The sequence below is a fragment of the Eleginops maclovinus genome, chromosome 7, assembly GCF_036324505.1.
Source record: "Eleginops maclovinus isolate JMC-PN-2008 ecotype Puerto Natales chromosome 7, JC_Emac_rtc_rv5, whole genome shotgun sequence".
NCBI lineage: Eukaryota > Metazoa > Chordata > Actinopteri > Perciformes > Eleginopidae > Eleginops > Eleginops maclovinus.
Genome location: NC_086355.1, coordinates 4,460,276 through 4,476,177, shown reverse-complemented (window position 1 = coordinate 4,476,177; position 15,902 = coordinate 4,460,276). Strand labels below are relative to the sequence as shown.

At 42.5% G+C, this 15,902-nt stretch overlaps 2 protein-coding genes and 1 long non-coding RNA gene across 3 annotated transcripts in view; 1 reads left to right on the top strand and 2 right to left on the bottom strand.

The window, feature by feature from the left end:
• zmym2 (zinc finger, MYM-type 2) overlaps positions 1–10,517 on the bottom strand; it is a 25,600-nt gene extending 15,083 nt beyond the window's left edge. The window contains 4 exon segments of the mRNA XM_063887133.1: positions 253–407; positions 1,518–1,686; positions 1,822–2,535; positions 10,503–10,517. Of these exon segments, the coding sequence (XP_063743203.1) occupies positions 253–407; positions 1,518–1,686; positions 1,822–2,520 (1,023 nt within the window). The 5' untranslated portion in view covers positions 2,521–2,535; positions 10,503–10,517.
• LOC134866920 (uncharacterized) overlaps positions 5,347–15,902 on the top strand; it is an 11,674-nt gene continuing 1,118 nt past the window's right edge. The window contains exons 1-2 of the long non-coding RNA XR_010166089.1: positions 5,347–5,464; positions 15,555–15,739. This is a non-coding gene — a long non-coding RNA (uncharacterized LOC134866920). The remainder of the gene's footprint in view (positions 5,465–15,554; positions 15,740–15,902) is intronic.
• mphosph8 (M-phase phosphoprotein 8) overlaps positions 12,237–15,902 on the bottom strand; it is a 23,109-nt gene continuing 19,443 nt past the window's right edge. Inside the window, exons 12-14 of the mRNA XM_063887132.1 lie at positions 15,591–15,715; positions 15,390–15,473; positions 12,237–14,321 (exon numbers count right to left, since the gene is read on the bottom strand). Of these exons, the coding sequence (XP_063743202.1) occupies positions 14,280–14,321; positions 15,390–15,473; positions 15,591–15,715 (251 nt within the window). The 3' untranslated portion in view covers positions 12,237–14,279. The remainder of the gene's footprint in view (positions 14,322–15,389; positions 15,474–15,590; positions 15,716–15,902) is intronic.

The window sequence follows — 15,902 nt, the reverse complement described above, 5'->3', positions numbered from 1 at the left end:
TCCACAACATGCTTTATTTAGAAACCATTGACAGATGGAACAGACGTTTTAAATGGATGAAAACTCTTTGTTTTTTAACTTAATTAAATTAAAAGTATAAAACTCATCAACTAAAGTTGCATGGACAACTGAACCGCTCCATCGGAAATCTAAAAACTAAAGTCCAGTCAGCTATGAAAGTGTGTTCCTCCAAATAATGACCTTCACCCAACATAACAACACACACAGACAGGGAACAGGGGGGGGAATTACCTTGACGGTTTTGGCCTGTGGCTGCGATCCAGAGGAGGAAGTGTTGGAGGAAGACTGGCCAGGAGGTTTGGGAAGAGAGGAGGCCGGGGAGGGAGAGTCCACCCCCGACTGCTTCTGGTTGCGGGGAACTGAAGCTGACTGAGAGATCCACGAGTCTGAAGGGAGGGAAAGAGGATTCACTTTGTCAGAGCATCAATTAAAAAGGTCCCTTGCTGGTATTAAACCAGTGACATTACAGGTATGCAGGCTGACCATTAGTCCGTTAGGTAAGGCAAAAGAAAGATATTATAAAACTAATACAGTGTAAGACATCAATAAGTCTTTAGTCTTGATTAAAAAGAAGAGATATTTGCTGCACTGCTGCTTTTACTGGGAGTTTGTCTGAAATATATCGAGGATAGAAACTGAAAGCTGAGCTCCAAAGCATCTTGACCAATCAGGTAATAAAGTATTTATTGTAACAGCTGATTTCAATTCTGGTAAAACTAATCTAAAACAAACTAAACTCCACACTTGTTGTATCTCCAGTCAAACCAGGGTTAGTTGTTTTTGTGACTGAAGAACTGGATGCTGCAGCAGGAAGTGGCCGCTCTAAATGTGTTTCTGATTAATTTGTTTAAAGGCAGTAGAGAGGTCTTGATGCATCAATAAAAAGGTCATGAAGTTTTTGAAAAGACTACCAGTGTAGTCCACAGCACCCCCTGGAGGAGATGACAGGAAATATCCAACTGTCTCCGTCCCGCTGTCCCACATCAACTATTCACAGACTTCAAAGCCCTCGCTGTGTCTGCTGCATGACGTAGCGTTCAACTGCAGCATTTAAAATCAAGATGATGCTTTTGAGGTGAGGAGGAGGCCGCTATCTGACACCTTAACTGTGTCTGTTAATCCCGTAAACAAATAAGGAAAACAGGTTACGGTTAGAGTCAATAACTGTTAGTCACATTCATTTTCACTTTTACGATGATGACTTTGTACACAGGGTAAAGTTTTGAAACACACTCGCGTTAACTCTTCACCTCTGACATAAACAGGAGGACAAAAGTAGGAAACACAGGAACAACATGCAGGTTCCTTAAAACTAAAATTAGGATTCACATATTTTCCCCTTGTTTTCAGGAGCCTTCAGGAGGTTTAAGCAGAAGAGGCTCTTCTTTATGTTCTGCCCCCCTGCACACACGCATCATTCCGGTAACAAGCGTCACATTTTACCCGTGAGAACATGCTCAAGTTAAATTTCCTTTGCTGCATAATAAAAGCATTACCTGTTCTATTGTGTGTCCCCGAGTCTCCATTCTGCACCAGCTGTCCCAGGGGGCCTGAGCCCCGCCCAGGGTTAAACGAGGCTGTTGGGCGACCAGATGGGGTGTCAGGAATCAGGCTGAACGAACTGCTGATCTGCAGACCGTTTTCCTCCGCCTGGCCGTCACCCACCTGAAGAGAGAAGAGTGTACGGTTAGTTTTTTACTGAGTGAGAGAACATCAGGAAACCCAAGGATGGTTTGGTTTGAGAGGAACCCAAAAAGATGTAAACAAGACGAAATAAAGTGAAAAATAAGAACTTCTCACCACCGTCACAGCTGCCCCCCCGTCCTGCAGTGAGGTCACCGAGGTGATCATCAGGTTCATGTCTTCCCGGTCGTCCGCTTCATGTGTCAGGGTCTTGGCTGCAGGAGCAGCTGAGCCTCCCTTCTGTCTGCCCGAGCCCAGAGTGGTGACGCTGGAGATCCGGATCTCTGAGTCCGGATCGGTGCTGCCGAGGACGCCGGGCGAGCGGGAGTCTGAGGAGCCCCCGGGGAGCGCCGGTGAGGAAGTGTCTTTCTGCTCAGAGTCCTCCTCGTCGTCGATCACTATGGGCTCTGCTTCTTGGGTTGGAGTTTTAGGAGGAGCTGCCGCCGTGGAGGTGCTGGAAGACGCTGGAGAAACGGGAGTCGCCTCCTCCTCCTCCTCCTCCTCCGCGGACATGTCTACAGGCGCCGCGGCATCAGCTGGCTCCAGGCAGGCTGTGCTGGGCGTGTCGTGGGAAGGAGTTGTGGCAGAAGGCTGGGGATCCTCCACCCCCAAGAGGACCACATCATCATCGTCCTCTGCACCCCCCTCCTCCTTTGTGGCTTCATCATCTTCTTCCGTTACCATGGAAGCTTCCTCCCCAGCCTCCTCGGAGGGGGGCGTGGCCTGTTGCTCGGGGGAGGGAGTGGCATCCATGGGCTCCACCCGCTCCCCTGCCTCTTCTGCTGCGGCAGGGCTTGGTTCTGGCTCCCCGTCCATCGCTAAGGCAACCACCTGGCAAAACACCAAAAACACAAAAAAAAAGCCGGTTTAATCATCGTAAAACCAATCTGTGGAGCTGGCTCCACCTCATTATCTCCTGACAGCTGCACAGGTACTGCAGCAGGTGTCCCCTGAGACAAGCCGCCCCCCCCAAATGCCAGGTGAAGAACCACTGCCATCGTTAGTCACCACTCGGGATATGAGCTATTAGTCAATTAAATGTTGCTACGCTCCCTAGACCTCATCCAAAATACTAATAAACAGCATGTTATCTAAATTATTATTATGTAAATGAATGCATTCCAACTAAATATTGACATCATTGGCAGTAAAATGTCTTCCTAGTGAAAGGTCTCTTTATGAATCACAAAAAGGGGGGAGAAAAACACATGAGATGAAAAATTGGTTTCCTACATTTTTATCTTGAATATAGTCTTCAATAAATGTTATTTAGTCAGTTTTTGTTGTCATGTTTTGTAGAGTAATGTGCATTGGGTGTTTATAATGCACAATGCAAACTGTGATACCAATTAATGATTTGCATTTGCTATTTTTTTTACCATTTCAGCTTTAACTTGAACCACGGTACAGTCGGCTCCTTAAAGAGCTCTGAAATCTATCGCTATATTTAAAAATCAGCTTAGAAACATTCTGTCTTTTCAAAACACTTTCTAAGGCAATTTCTCAAAGGATTCCAACATTGCTTTAAATGCATATTATATAGTAATAGAGTTGAAGGATAGTGCAGAGCTTTGTGCGGCAGGAAACACACTGTGAAAGGAGGCGGCTAAGACTCAGTAACAGTCAAGGCTTCAGAGCAGGTTCAAGTGAAGGTGGGCAATACTCTGATCGACTGCAGCTGTAGTTCATCGAGTACAAATTGTCATTAACTTGTCTAGCTTTGGCTACTCTTGTGACTCCATGGCATTGTCCCTCAAAGACACAAACATATATAATTGAGCATGTCACATGACCCGTACGAAGGGGAGCCGACCACAGGAAACCAGAGCAAAATATGTGACGCTCCAAAGCAAGTTCGGAATATGCGTTTGGAAACAGCAATGGAAGACAAAGTAGCCCCTACTTTCTACAGACCAAATGAAGGCTGAGAGCATCACTCAGACAATAACGTATTCAGCGCTCCAACACATTGTACGTGATAGGCTAAGGGGCGGGACATCTCTAAGCGGTTGACCAATCACAACAGAATCAGTCAGCTAACCAATCAGAGCACACTGGGCTCTGGTTTTAGACAGAGGGTGAAAAAATGGGGATGCAGCACAGGCAGTATGAGAAACATAAAGAGCTTTCTGAACATTAAAGCATGGAGACATGTCCCAGGAGAGGCTCTTTAAGATGAGAGGACTGTGATCGTGCTGCTGTGATGTTGTGATGAGGGGCTATTTTTAGAGGAAATAAGAATACATCAATATATTTAATCAATAAATGTGGCATACATTATTTATAATCCACATCACCCAGCCCCGTTCTCAGGAAGCTGCTACGTGCCTGCCCAGCAACGGGAAGCGACGTCGCTCCTCCTCCTCCTCCTCCTCCTCCTGTCTCTCCTCTCCTCTCAGCACCTCCTTCCCTTCCTAACGACCCAGCAATCTACACCTCCTGTCACCTGCCGTCTCAACCCCCCCCCCCACCCCCACTTCCTAGCTCCCTGCATATCGTGCCACACAGTTTCTCTCTTGTTGCCCCCAGCAACTGGTGAAGCTACACCTTGGTTGCCGTGGTGACGGTGTGGCTCATCACCACCACCGCCACCACAGGGACTTGTTCTCTGCATCTGGGTGCTGTTGAGTCGCTCAACAGATCATTTACATTGGTTCAATGTAAGCCTATGGGGCGCTGAAGTGATACCAGTCTGTATCATCGCTGTGAGCAATGAGTGTTTTCAGTCACAAAAAGTCTGTTTTGTCCAAAAACCAAAGATATTCAGTTTAATCTGATATAAAACTGAGGAAACGACGACTTTTGATATTTGTGAGGCTAAAACTCCTGCTTGAAAATGTACTTTCATGATCAATCGGTTATAAAAATAGTTGCAGTAGAGCCTGAAACGCCTCCATTCGACTAACATAGTGACATCACTAGGCTCAAAAAAGGCTCAAATCTCAAAAGTTTCTCTCCCACACTCTCCCCCCCCCCCCCCCCCGCCTGAAACGCCTCCATTAGACTCCTTTGTTTACTTCCAGAACATAGTGACGTCACTATATTACACTTGCGCTTCTATTGGATAGCACTCCAACGCATTGTACGTGATAGGCTAAGGGGCGGGACATCTCTAAAGCAGTAGACCAATCACAACAGAGCCGGCCAGCTAACCAATCAGAGCAGACTAGGCTCTGGTTTCAGACAGAGGGTGAAAAGAGGTGCTGCAGCACAGGCAGTATGAGAAACATAAAGAGCTTTCTGAACATTAAAGCATGGAGACATGTCCCAGGAGAGACACTCAGTACTGATATGAACCTGAAAATGAGCAGAATATGTCCTCCTTAATATCCAAAATATATTGCCACACTCGGGATCAAATGCTATTTAAAGCAGTTTTGGGGATCTCTGCACTCTTTGTTGATCTGTTTCTGTCAAAATCTCCCTTTTTATGTCACACAGCAGGGAGATCACACAACACATCACTGCTGCTTCAGCACAAACACACACACACACATACACACACACACACAGAGATGCAACCTCACACACATTTTTCTGCACTGACTACAATCTTTGCAGCTCTATGTTCTTCACCCACATTGAACAGGAAGAGCCTGAACGCACCTGAAAACATTCGTCAGCGCTTCAACAAGTCTGCACTACAGAGGAAGCCACATCACTGCATGACATTATTGCGGCGGCCATTTTGGCCCCAGCAAAGTGGGGTGCACCTAAAATAAATCACACCGCTACAGCTGCCATACTTCAGAAGAAACAGGTAGGCAAATTGGGGATGCTTTGTTCATAACTTACACCTTTCACTTGACTTTAATGTAATTCATGGTGTAGTTGAGATTTTGCAACATTTTGTATGGAAGGAAATCCAGCCTGACCCAAACGACCTTCTGACAGGAAAGTGGAAAAATCTAAATATCTTTCAACAGACACTTTGATATCGATAATGCAATACAATATTTTGCTTTTCCTATTCACCAAATATTTACATAAAGGACTAAGTGTGGAAATACAAAGACAGTCACTTGACGAAAACCAGCTTTATTTACACAAATGATTGTAAAGACAGCTACTTGGCAAAATAACACATGACTCAAATCCAATGCAATAGTCCTGCAGTAGTGCCGGGTATATTTCCAATACTTCTATCAATACCACTGCCAATTGGTTAGTATACCAAAATCCAATACCTTTATTTTAAGGTATTACAACAAAAGTGTATTTTTATTTAACAAAGCAGCCAACGTTCTCAAAGGTAACTGTCATCTGAAGCTGATTGACACTAACCTAAACCTAAACTAAAAACATTTCTGAAATGGGCAAACAATTCTTATCTTACAACAAACCCAACCTCAGCTTTTGTAAACACAATCTTTGCATCTCTGACTCTCCGAAAGTAACCACCAGTATTTACAACAAGCCTATTGTGTTAAAAAAAAAGCAGCAATCAGACACAAAACATTCAATCAGAATCTGTGTTCAAAACATGCATTGTCCTACTGGGAAATTTGCTCCAAGCCACTGCATCACATCACACTTCCTACAACAACTATAGGAAACATTACGCTGCGTTACTTTTGCATCTCACCCCTTGTATACAGTCCACGTTATCCTATCCTGACACCACTTTAAACTCTAAAACAGTTGATACCTACTTAATGTTGGTCTACAAATAATAATCAACTGACTTCATCTGGAGATCAATCTATCTATTCTATCACTTCCTGTTTTGGGATCGGCCATGAAAGTTCACATACGTTTCTTTAAGTTAGATGCAAAACATGCTTAAATATGTGTTCAAACCATGTCAACCTGTTTGAACAATGTCAATATTTTCATACATTAGCCTGAATTTGCCTATATGAAAATAGAAATGTAAAGAGGAAATGCAAGTTGCATGTGTGAAGGTATATCACCAGAGTTTAATCCGATTTTTGGGATGATTGACAGGATGCACGTGACTATAAAACACTGAAGCTATAGCATTGCTCTTGGTGACCACGGGACAGGAAGCACAAGTGAAAACCGTGACATTCAAGATCAATAAGTTGTTCTTGACTGTTAAAAAAAAACAGGAAGGTATTCAGAATACTGTGTGTAATCCAACTCGAGCTTGTATTTTATGTCTATGTGGTTTAGGATTGCAACTGGCTCTCTGTATGTGGGGTTAACTGGTGTCAAAATATAGAGAGGACCCAAAGGCACCCCCTTCTCCAAGCAAAGCTACAACATAAAAGCATCACATAATACAAGATCACAGCGAATCTAAGTAAAACTCAGTAGTGCACTGAGGGGAAAAAATAGCCTGGTGTAGACTCAGATCAGACTGCAATGCAGAGCTATGAGCCAGCCTGCATTCACGTGTACGAGAGGCAAACGAGGGTCCAGTATTAATGAGCTCTGACATGCAACCTTGCTGCTCTAACGTCAACACCAGGTGGTCAGAGAGAGGCTGGGGTTGGGGGGTAAGACTGCCTCTATCGTGCAAAAACCTGCGCCACATCATCACCTCACATCCTCTACCTCTCCAATGCTGTCAGATTGCGCACATCATTCCCCTCCCTAAGGAGGTCACAAGGTGCAGGCAGGCAGCTGTTTGCGCCAGTTGCGCAGATAACATCCGACGAATAGTATTTTCAACCAAAAAACGACTGAGATTATTATATAAGGCTTATGTCACTGAGATATGATGCGTAATGCGCAGCCACCAGAACATCCCCCAGCTGATGGGCTACAAAACAGTCCGGTTACCTGGCAGATTAAAGCAAAACTAAACCCTCCCTATCCTGCAGCCCTAATAGGAAATGTTAGACAATCAGCACTGAAGGACAGTCTGTACCAATCTTCAGGGGCCCGCTTGAGTCCCCCCTGGCTGTGCCCTTGGTTATTAACACAGCCCCATGACGAGGAACACAACAGCACATAACCCGGTCCATCCCCCTTTTCCACAGCAATCATATTTAACCAACTGCAGAAGCCGGTCCAAAACTTTAATAATAAGAAACAGAACTACCTGAGCAGCGCAACTGTTCCATAAATAACCCAGGTGAATGAGGGGGGTAGGTTGGATTCAGAGTTGGGATCCAGGAGAAACGTGGTTCCACCCCTGCCCTTCCTGGCGCAAACAGCCACTGGATTAGCGGCGCAACGAGGGGAGGTGAGCAGGCACAGACTGCGCCATTGTTGCAATACCACTAGAAATGATCACAACTTATTGCCCTCAGATACAAAATAGTGTCACATTTTGCACAGCATACACATAGTACGATTGTAAAGGTTGGGAAACGTGTGGTACCCCCTCCTTTTTGTCCAGTTAATTATTCCTAGTAGGGCATTTCACCAAAGCAGGCCGGAGAACCGGATAAAAAGCCCGATTTTTAGGATACCTGTGACGCTGGGCTTTTAATTGGAAGTTGCCCCCTTGCACGGAGGCCACCCTGGCGCAATCAGTGGCAAATATACCCCACCACCACCAGGGGCGCGCTTTGCATTACGCATCACATGAACTGCACTCATTTGTGTCATGCGGTGGGGTAAACAACGAGGTGCACAGAAACACCCTGCATCGTGTTTACAAGGGTTTGGATTCAACCGTGACCCGGTCTAAACCCGGTAATTTCACAACCATAATGCACTCCCCCCCACCTAACTCCCCTCCCTTTACCCCCCGCCCCCCCAATGGAAAACAGCACTGCCTGCCGTCCGCCATTAGGGAGCCAAATGAACAATACTGGGGACTAGAGGCGGCTGCAGAACACACACACACACACACACAGCAGCCTGGGAGAAAATCTGTTAGAATAAACTGTTTATTCTTCACTTTAGTGTGTCTCCTCGCCCCGGTTTGACTCCCAGATGAGGCCCTGGACCCCCGACTAAAGGCCTGCACAAGTTCCCCAAACTTTGACTAATTAGGCGTAAAACTGGGGTTAGAAAAACGTCTGTGAAATTCTCTTACCCGAGTAGAGCTGGAAACAGTGTAGCGCCACTTTTGTGCCTTGACATTAATCCCGGGGAGCGCATGCGCAGAATGGAGAACTTTCCACTTTCCGTCCAAAGATCGTGTGTTGAGAAGATGAGTCACTACGTAAGGAAGCCGTGACTTCCGACGTAGGCGTTAGGAGAGCACTCAGAATCAGGTTTATTGCCAATTAGGTTTACCCATGTACAAGGAATTTCCTTATATCCTTATAATATAATGGGGCATACACAAATACAGAAAGAGAAATTAAATTGTAAGCTAGGAGCATTCGTATTACTCTACTTAGAATATATGACAAACATAAGGTATTTAAATTTCTTATCATTTGATACATTTATGAAGTTATTTTATTTAACTAATTGTATTTATTATTTAATTTCACTGTCTTTAATATCAATATTATGTTTTATTTATTTAAATCGAATGTGTTTAGTTGGTAGCAACATGACTGAAATGTTTGTACATGATGTACATTTGTTTTGTATGTCGAAATTAATTTAAGATTTTCCAAAACAATATGCACACAAACTGCCTCACTAATCACCAATTATAAACCTTTGTTGTTGATTGTAATAACGTATTTTTAAGTCTGTAAATTGATATTTCTGCCATGCAGAGATTATGGGAAACAAGTCAAGAGAATGTATGAGTAATGAGTATTTCCATTTTATTCTACACTTCCACTGCACTACATTTCAGACGCAAACACTATTCTTTTACAACTGTATTCACTTGCCAGATTCATATTATTAATACATATGTAAGCAAACAAATAATGATATAATATCATTAATCTCACAATGGGGAATAAACAACCCTTAATAAAGCCCCACTAATGAATTAATCAAAATTATTATTCTAGATTTTGTTCTCCGACGCAATGATTCCTTTGACCCTTAGGGAGGCTACTTTTATTTTGATTTGAATCATTTCAAAATTAGTGCTTCTACACATCACTATTGCTACATTCACTTCCATTATAGATCTGAATACGTTTTTTCGGCAGTGCTATAAAACACAGTTAACTACCAAAAAATCTGTAATGGTCCTTTAAGTCTTGCATATATGCTCACGTTTACTGAAATTGGAATCAAACACAGAGTGGGACCTCCCTCATGTATTATCTTCTCTGACGTCACCCATTCCTATTTCTTAATTTTCTTTTCGCCGCGCATGCGCAGGAGGGGCAATCAGGAGGGTTGCATGGCTGGTTCCATTAAGCTGATTTAACCTTATCGATACAGATCATGTAACCCGTGTAAACTGACACCATATCCGCTGGGAAATGACATACTTTGATAATGAAAGGTTTAGATCCTTTTTTTAAAACAGGCTGCACTGAAGTACACTCGGTCCAATCAGCAGCAAGGATCCGGGTTGAGAGAGTTCATGTTTTCAGTTCTGTCCGTAAAACATCGTGTTTCCTTATGTCATTTTATCCAGACATGCAGGAGAAAACAAAACTGCGCTTACAATCATTAATAATCCCTGAATAGTGTTAGAAAAGACACATTATGGAAGTCCTTGATGAAAAAGGGGGATGTCAAAGGATGTTAAAATACCTTTATAATCAAAATAATCATTGTAAACACAACAGGTTAACTATAAGCTCAAACAAACAATATGATGGGTTAATTTGGTGTGTTTTTTGCAAAAGTCCGAGGAAGTAATGATCACGTTTTTAATATGGCGGCTCAGGTGCGTTCAAGGTACTGACCGGCATCAGTGAAACGTGCAGATCGATTCACCTAGGGGTTAATCCCATCACTTCACCCCACATTATAGACTGTAATAACCCCACAGATATCTCCAAACTCACCGCACTGATGGCAGGAGGAGGATCTGGCGGATTTATTTCCAGATTATCCTGATAACAGTCGGGTTGCCAGATCTTCTGCACAAATATCCGACTCTACAATGTTCCCACATGCGCAAATGCAACTAACATATACAACGTTTGTGATACTGGGACCCAATTAAAGACGACATCCAGACTGTTCTTTTATTACACCCAGCAGTAGAGTATGGATCCACATAGCATTCATGAAATAAGTGTGTGCGTGTGTTTGTACGTGTGAGGCGTTCACTGACCTCTTTAATGTTGTGCTCTGATGTGCGCAATACAGCAACGCTTGTTCAATACATCTGTCTTCCTCTTGGTTGTACCTTTATGTTTAGACAATGTACTTTTTGTTGTTGTAGATATATATAGGATTTGCACCTTTAAATTTGAATATTTACTATTGGTATTTATTTTGTATTTGCTATCTGTCCTACTGCAACTGCTGCACAACCATTTGCTGCAATAGATTATATTATTTTATCTTAAATACTAGGCCTACACTATTGCAGAGGGTAAAGCAAACCAGCTCAAATGAATACAGTATTTAATCTCCAAGAATATCTTACTGTTCCGTAAAGATTTTTAAAAACTATATACGATCAGAGATGAAATGCAGTCATGGATTAAAACCGTTTATAGTTCCATGTAGCTAAAGCTGTCAGATATACTGGAGTAATTTACTACTGACAATTAGTAGAAGTGAAAGTGGCATAAAAAGAAACGATGACATGAGTGAGAAAGGCCAGGGACAAAGTGTTATTACTTTCTTGTACTTATTTTATTCTGAAGCACAGCACTTTCTTATATAGTAAGAGTTCACATTTCAGACCTGGCTAGAAGAGATGTTTTGACAGCTTTTCCTGAAATAATATATCATCATAAAGATATGATATCACGGGCCATGTCTTTTACAAAAAGGTGTATACAAGTTATATGCTGTACATCGTCTAATTTGCTCATATTTTTAGCTTCATGTGTGATATCACCTGGATTAAATACTAACCACATGATGAATTATTGAAGGCAGAGAATGAAACACATCCTTAAAGTGAAGCAGGGACTGGCACCGACAGTATTTGGCACGAACAACATTTTGATCACCCTTCTTCTCTCACACACACACACACACACACACACACACACACACACACACACACACACACACACACACACACACACACACACACACACACAGTATGTCCATCTGCAGGATCACAGCCAGATATTTGTAGATGTAAAATGTGTGTACATCAGATTCTAGGAGTGATGAGGTTAAAACTCTCCACTTGTTCTCATAACACTGTACACATTACTTTTAAAGGAGCAGTTCCACTGTTTAACAAGTGTTATCTCAGCTACAGATCCTATATGTTATATATCCGCTTGAAAGCTTTAGTAGTCCCTATTAGCACTAACATTGGCTATTCCTCCTGCATGGGGTACACTGACTTCTGTCTATTTCCATGCATTGGGAAATCATTACGCATAATGAGGCAAAGGAAAGCAGTTTAAAGTGCAGAGAAAATTGAACATTCTGCACTTTCATAATGACCAAACCAAAAAAAAGTATTTTTCTATACATCAGGTATCCTTGGGTTAGATTTCTGAAGCATCCCTATGCTTGTTAATTATTAAATATTGAGCTGTGACATTTGGTTAGCAAGTAGTATGCATCTCTACACATAAATAACTGACAAAGACAAGTTATACTTTTGATGTAAAGATAGATAGAATCGGAGGATGAAACCCTCTTTATTAGTCACATACATGCACACAGCAGAGCACACACAGTGAAATTAGTCCTCTGCATTTAACCCATCCTAGTGCTAGGAGCAGTGGGCAGCTATTGTGCTGCGCCCGGGGATCAATGGAGAGGGGAGGATTGGAGGTGTCCGGTGCCTTTGCCTTGCCACAGCAGGGGTGAACTGGGACCTCTCAAGTAGCGGTCCACTTTCCATATTTCAAGTCTGTTTGGGGACTTGAACCGGCGACCCTACGATTCCCAGTCCAAGCCCCTACTGACTGAGCCACTGCTGGACGACAAAACCAGTCATAAACATGTCATAGCAGACCTAACTGTCAAACTTAAGAAAAACGTTTAGCTTAATATGTTAGCGCGACATTAAACCGTCATATATGGACATCTCAAACAATGTCACCTTTGCATCAAAAGAGACATACCGAATGACACTTAACGACAACGGTCACAAGTATTCATTAATGTTTAAGACAGGTGCCCTGGTTATGACAATGTTATGACAGTCTTATGAACACCCATTCAACTAAAGTGTTACCATTTCTTCTTTACATTTTTAATTTTGACAAGACAAACACAACGTGAAAACTCATGATTTTAAGGAAGCATTGACAGGCCTGGTGAAATTGTTTTTCAGACAAAAGCAGTGGTTCAGCCAGCACTGCAAACACATTTCAACAACATTGTTCAAATATCTTTTAAAGAAACCTGATCTAAGCTGAGTTCACAAACATTATCACACAGATCAAAATAAAACATACTCTCACATTTAGGTTCAAATTTAGAAAAAACATTATCAGATTCTTTATTGGCAATCCGGCATTGACACACGTAGTAAAAATGTCTCTAATAATCTGAAACCAAAAGGCTGCTAACAAGATCTAAGGTTTAGCCCTTATAGCTTTTCACTGTACACACTAAATAAATTAATCCTCTCCTACAAGGGCACATACAAAAAGCAGCTAAACATTAGCAGTCATCAGATGACCTTCTAATAACTGTTAATATGTATATAAAGTATGTACAAACCAGAAAATATAAACAGCAAATCTGTGCATGGAAGTTTCCCATTCATTAAAAACCTAATTCTGGTGGACTCACCTGTGGAAAAGGGTTGCAAATGAGACACTGGGTTTGTAAAGGAGGATTAAACCCACTTTAAAGATGCACGTAAACCGTTTATGTAGCTCAGGAGAATTTAGTCAGTGTTTGTGAAGTTACTAGGATGTGAATTTAATAACTCGTCTTGTAAAAAACTGGTTGTTGGTACTGGGAAACAAACAGATGTTATAAATAAAGGCTGGCAAGCAAATTTCACACAATTTAAACCTCATTGGGGTGGGAAAGTTTACAGAAAAATGTGTGTACAATGAGGCAGTGGTAGATTCGACATCCAAAACAATTATAAAGATCCTGCAGATCTGACTGACACTGATAAATCTCTCTGGGGGGGGGGGGGGGGGGGGTGCTACCAAAAAACAACATGATGGGGGGAAATGGGAAAATCCCCTTTTGAAGCACTCAAAACCGTTCTCAATCTACACACACAAGCTAGGTATACAAACACACACACACACACACATCTATCATATCCACGCTGACATAAAGTAGAATTCTGGGAATGGCACGACCCGCGGAGTTTTTTCTCTTTTTTAGGGGAGTTACTCCCGAGAGAGAAGGAGGGAGTTTCTGACTGCCTCCTAGAAGCTGAGTAGCGATGATTTCACCAACAAATGGACGGGGATTTTATCAGGCTCTACTAGAACTCTGGAGATCCTCAGTGTTGGATAAGATGGAGCAGTAGTGTGGACAGGATTGATTCTGATGATTGATGTCATCAATTTGGGAATTAACACTGACGTCCGAGGAAGCCAGTTTTTAATTTCACTTCATGAGATCCCAACGAGCTCCTTTAGAAGACGCCTAGCTCTTGCTGCTCAGTGTGTGTCAGCGTGTGTGTATGTGAGAGTGTATAGTGTTATAATTGGTGTTGGTGATTATGGCAGCTGAACTCTGTACGCACAGATGAGTAGCTTGACCTGCAGAAAGAAGAACGATACAAGAAACAGTTAACCAACAGGATCCACAGCTCTTCATACCAATAAGAGTTCAACCCTTTAAGCCTCTCTTTGAAAGCTTTCACATCGGCAGTACGAATCAATTGTAAGACAACCTGAAGAGCTTAAGAGTGAATATATACTATATCCCTGCGTTGTGTGCAGAGAGCTATTCAGAGGGTCACTGCTGAGGCCTCAACATAATACCACCTCACCCTGAACAGCATCGATTGAGCGCAGACAGACGTTTCAGGTGCATCGAATCCGGGAAACACAGACGCAAGAACACCTTCTACCCGGGAGCCTTAGAGAACAGAACCCAGAAATGACACTGACTGCTGTCTTTTTAATTACAGCTACATTCCTTCTACATTCCTACTTTTATGTATTTCCGTGCAGAGATGTTGTTCTTTCAAATGCACCTTAGTATACTCCTCTGCACTATGCCTGCACGATATATATTGGTTAAAAAGGGACATTCATCAAATTTTACTGCTTGATAAAAAAGGAAAACAGCCAAACAAATCACTCAATAACCTTTGACAAGACAAGTCTATTTGATTCAAGCATTATTGGATGCAAAGCGTTTGTAAGTAGTGAGTGATATGCAAACAAAACAAATAGAAATTGTTGTTTATTTTATTCTTTGGCAGCAATATTCTCAGACAGGGCCTTGATAAAGACTGGCATCTGTGGGCAGCTTGGATTCATTTCAGTACCAAAAATATAAACAATGACCATAAAACAAACCTCAAACAACAGCTGGAGCATTATTCACTTCTCCCCTGTCCATTTCTATTACATTACATGCTATATTTCCATTCAAACTGGCTAAATACACAGCTTCTGTCTCCGCGTCCTGGCCTTTGATTGGTCATGAATGATCATTTATCGTAGCTCACTCTTATAGACATTTGTCTCTACAATATTTCCTTTATTGCAGCTTTCAAAATCCTGTCATTACTAGGGTCACACAATTGCAGAGGGCATATGGTTTCACGAGTATGATTAATAGTGTGAGTGTGTGTTGCATCTCTGTATGTGTGTCACCTTGGCTGTTGGCGCCTCTGCTAGACGAAGGAAGAGCCTGTTGATGCCTGGAGTCGGGCTGCAGGAGTAGATGAAGTGACTATCCTATAAAGAAAAATGTGGAAGGATAAACTATTAATTTACAGGAATGGGAAAGTAAATGCTTCCTTTAATATGTTTGTGTAGGAGTTAGTCATTTCGATCCTCCTGCAGCTACTGTACCAGGAAGATGGGCAGCTGGAACTTGTCGTTGAGCACCACGGCGTGAACGCTGCAGGGTCCGCAGAGCCGGGCGGTGATCTCATTCAGGAAGTTGGCGTGGAAGATGAAGAGGAGGATGCCCGAGCCTGGAGGAGGGGGGAAGGACAGAGGTATGGTGGGAAAGGAACATTTAGTAAGGATGAAAAAAGAAGATAGAGGTCTAGAGAGGGGTAGAAATGTGTATATAAAATGCAACCTGGGGGTGGGTGAGAAATCACTATGATGATGTCTCGTCTTATCATAGAGAGAAGAAATCATACATCAAGATACACA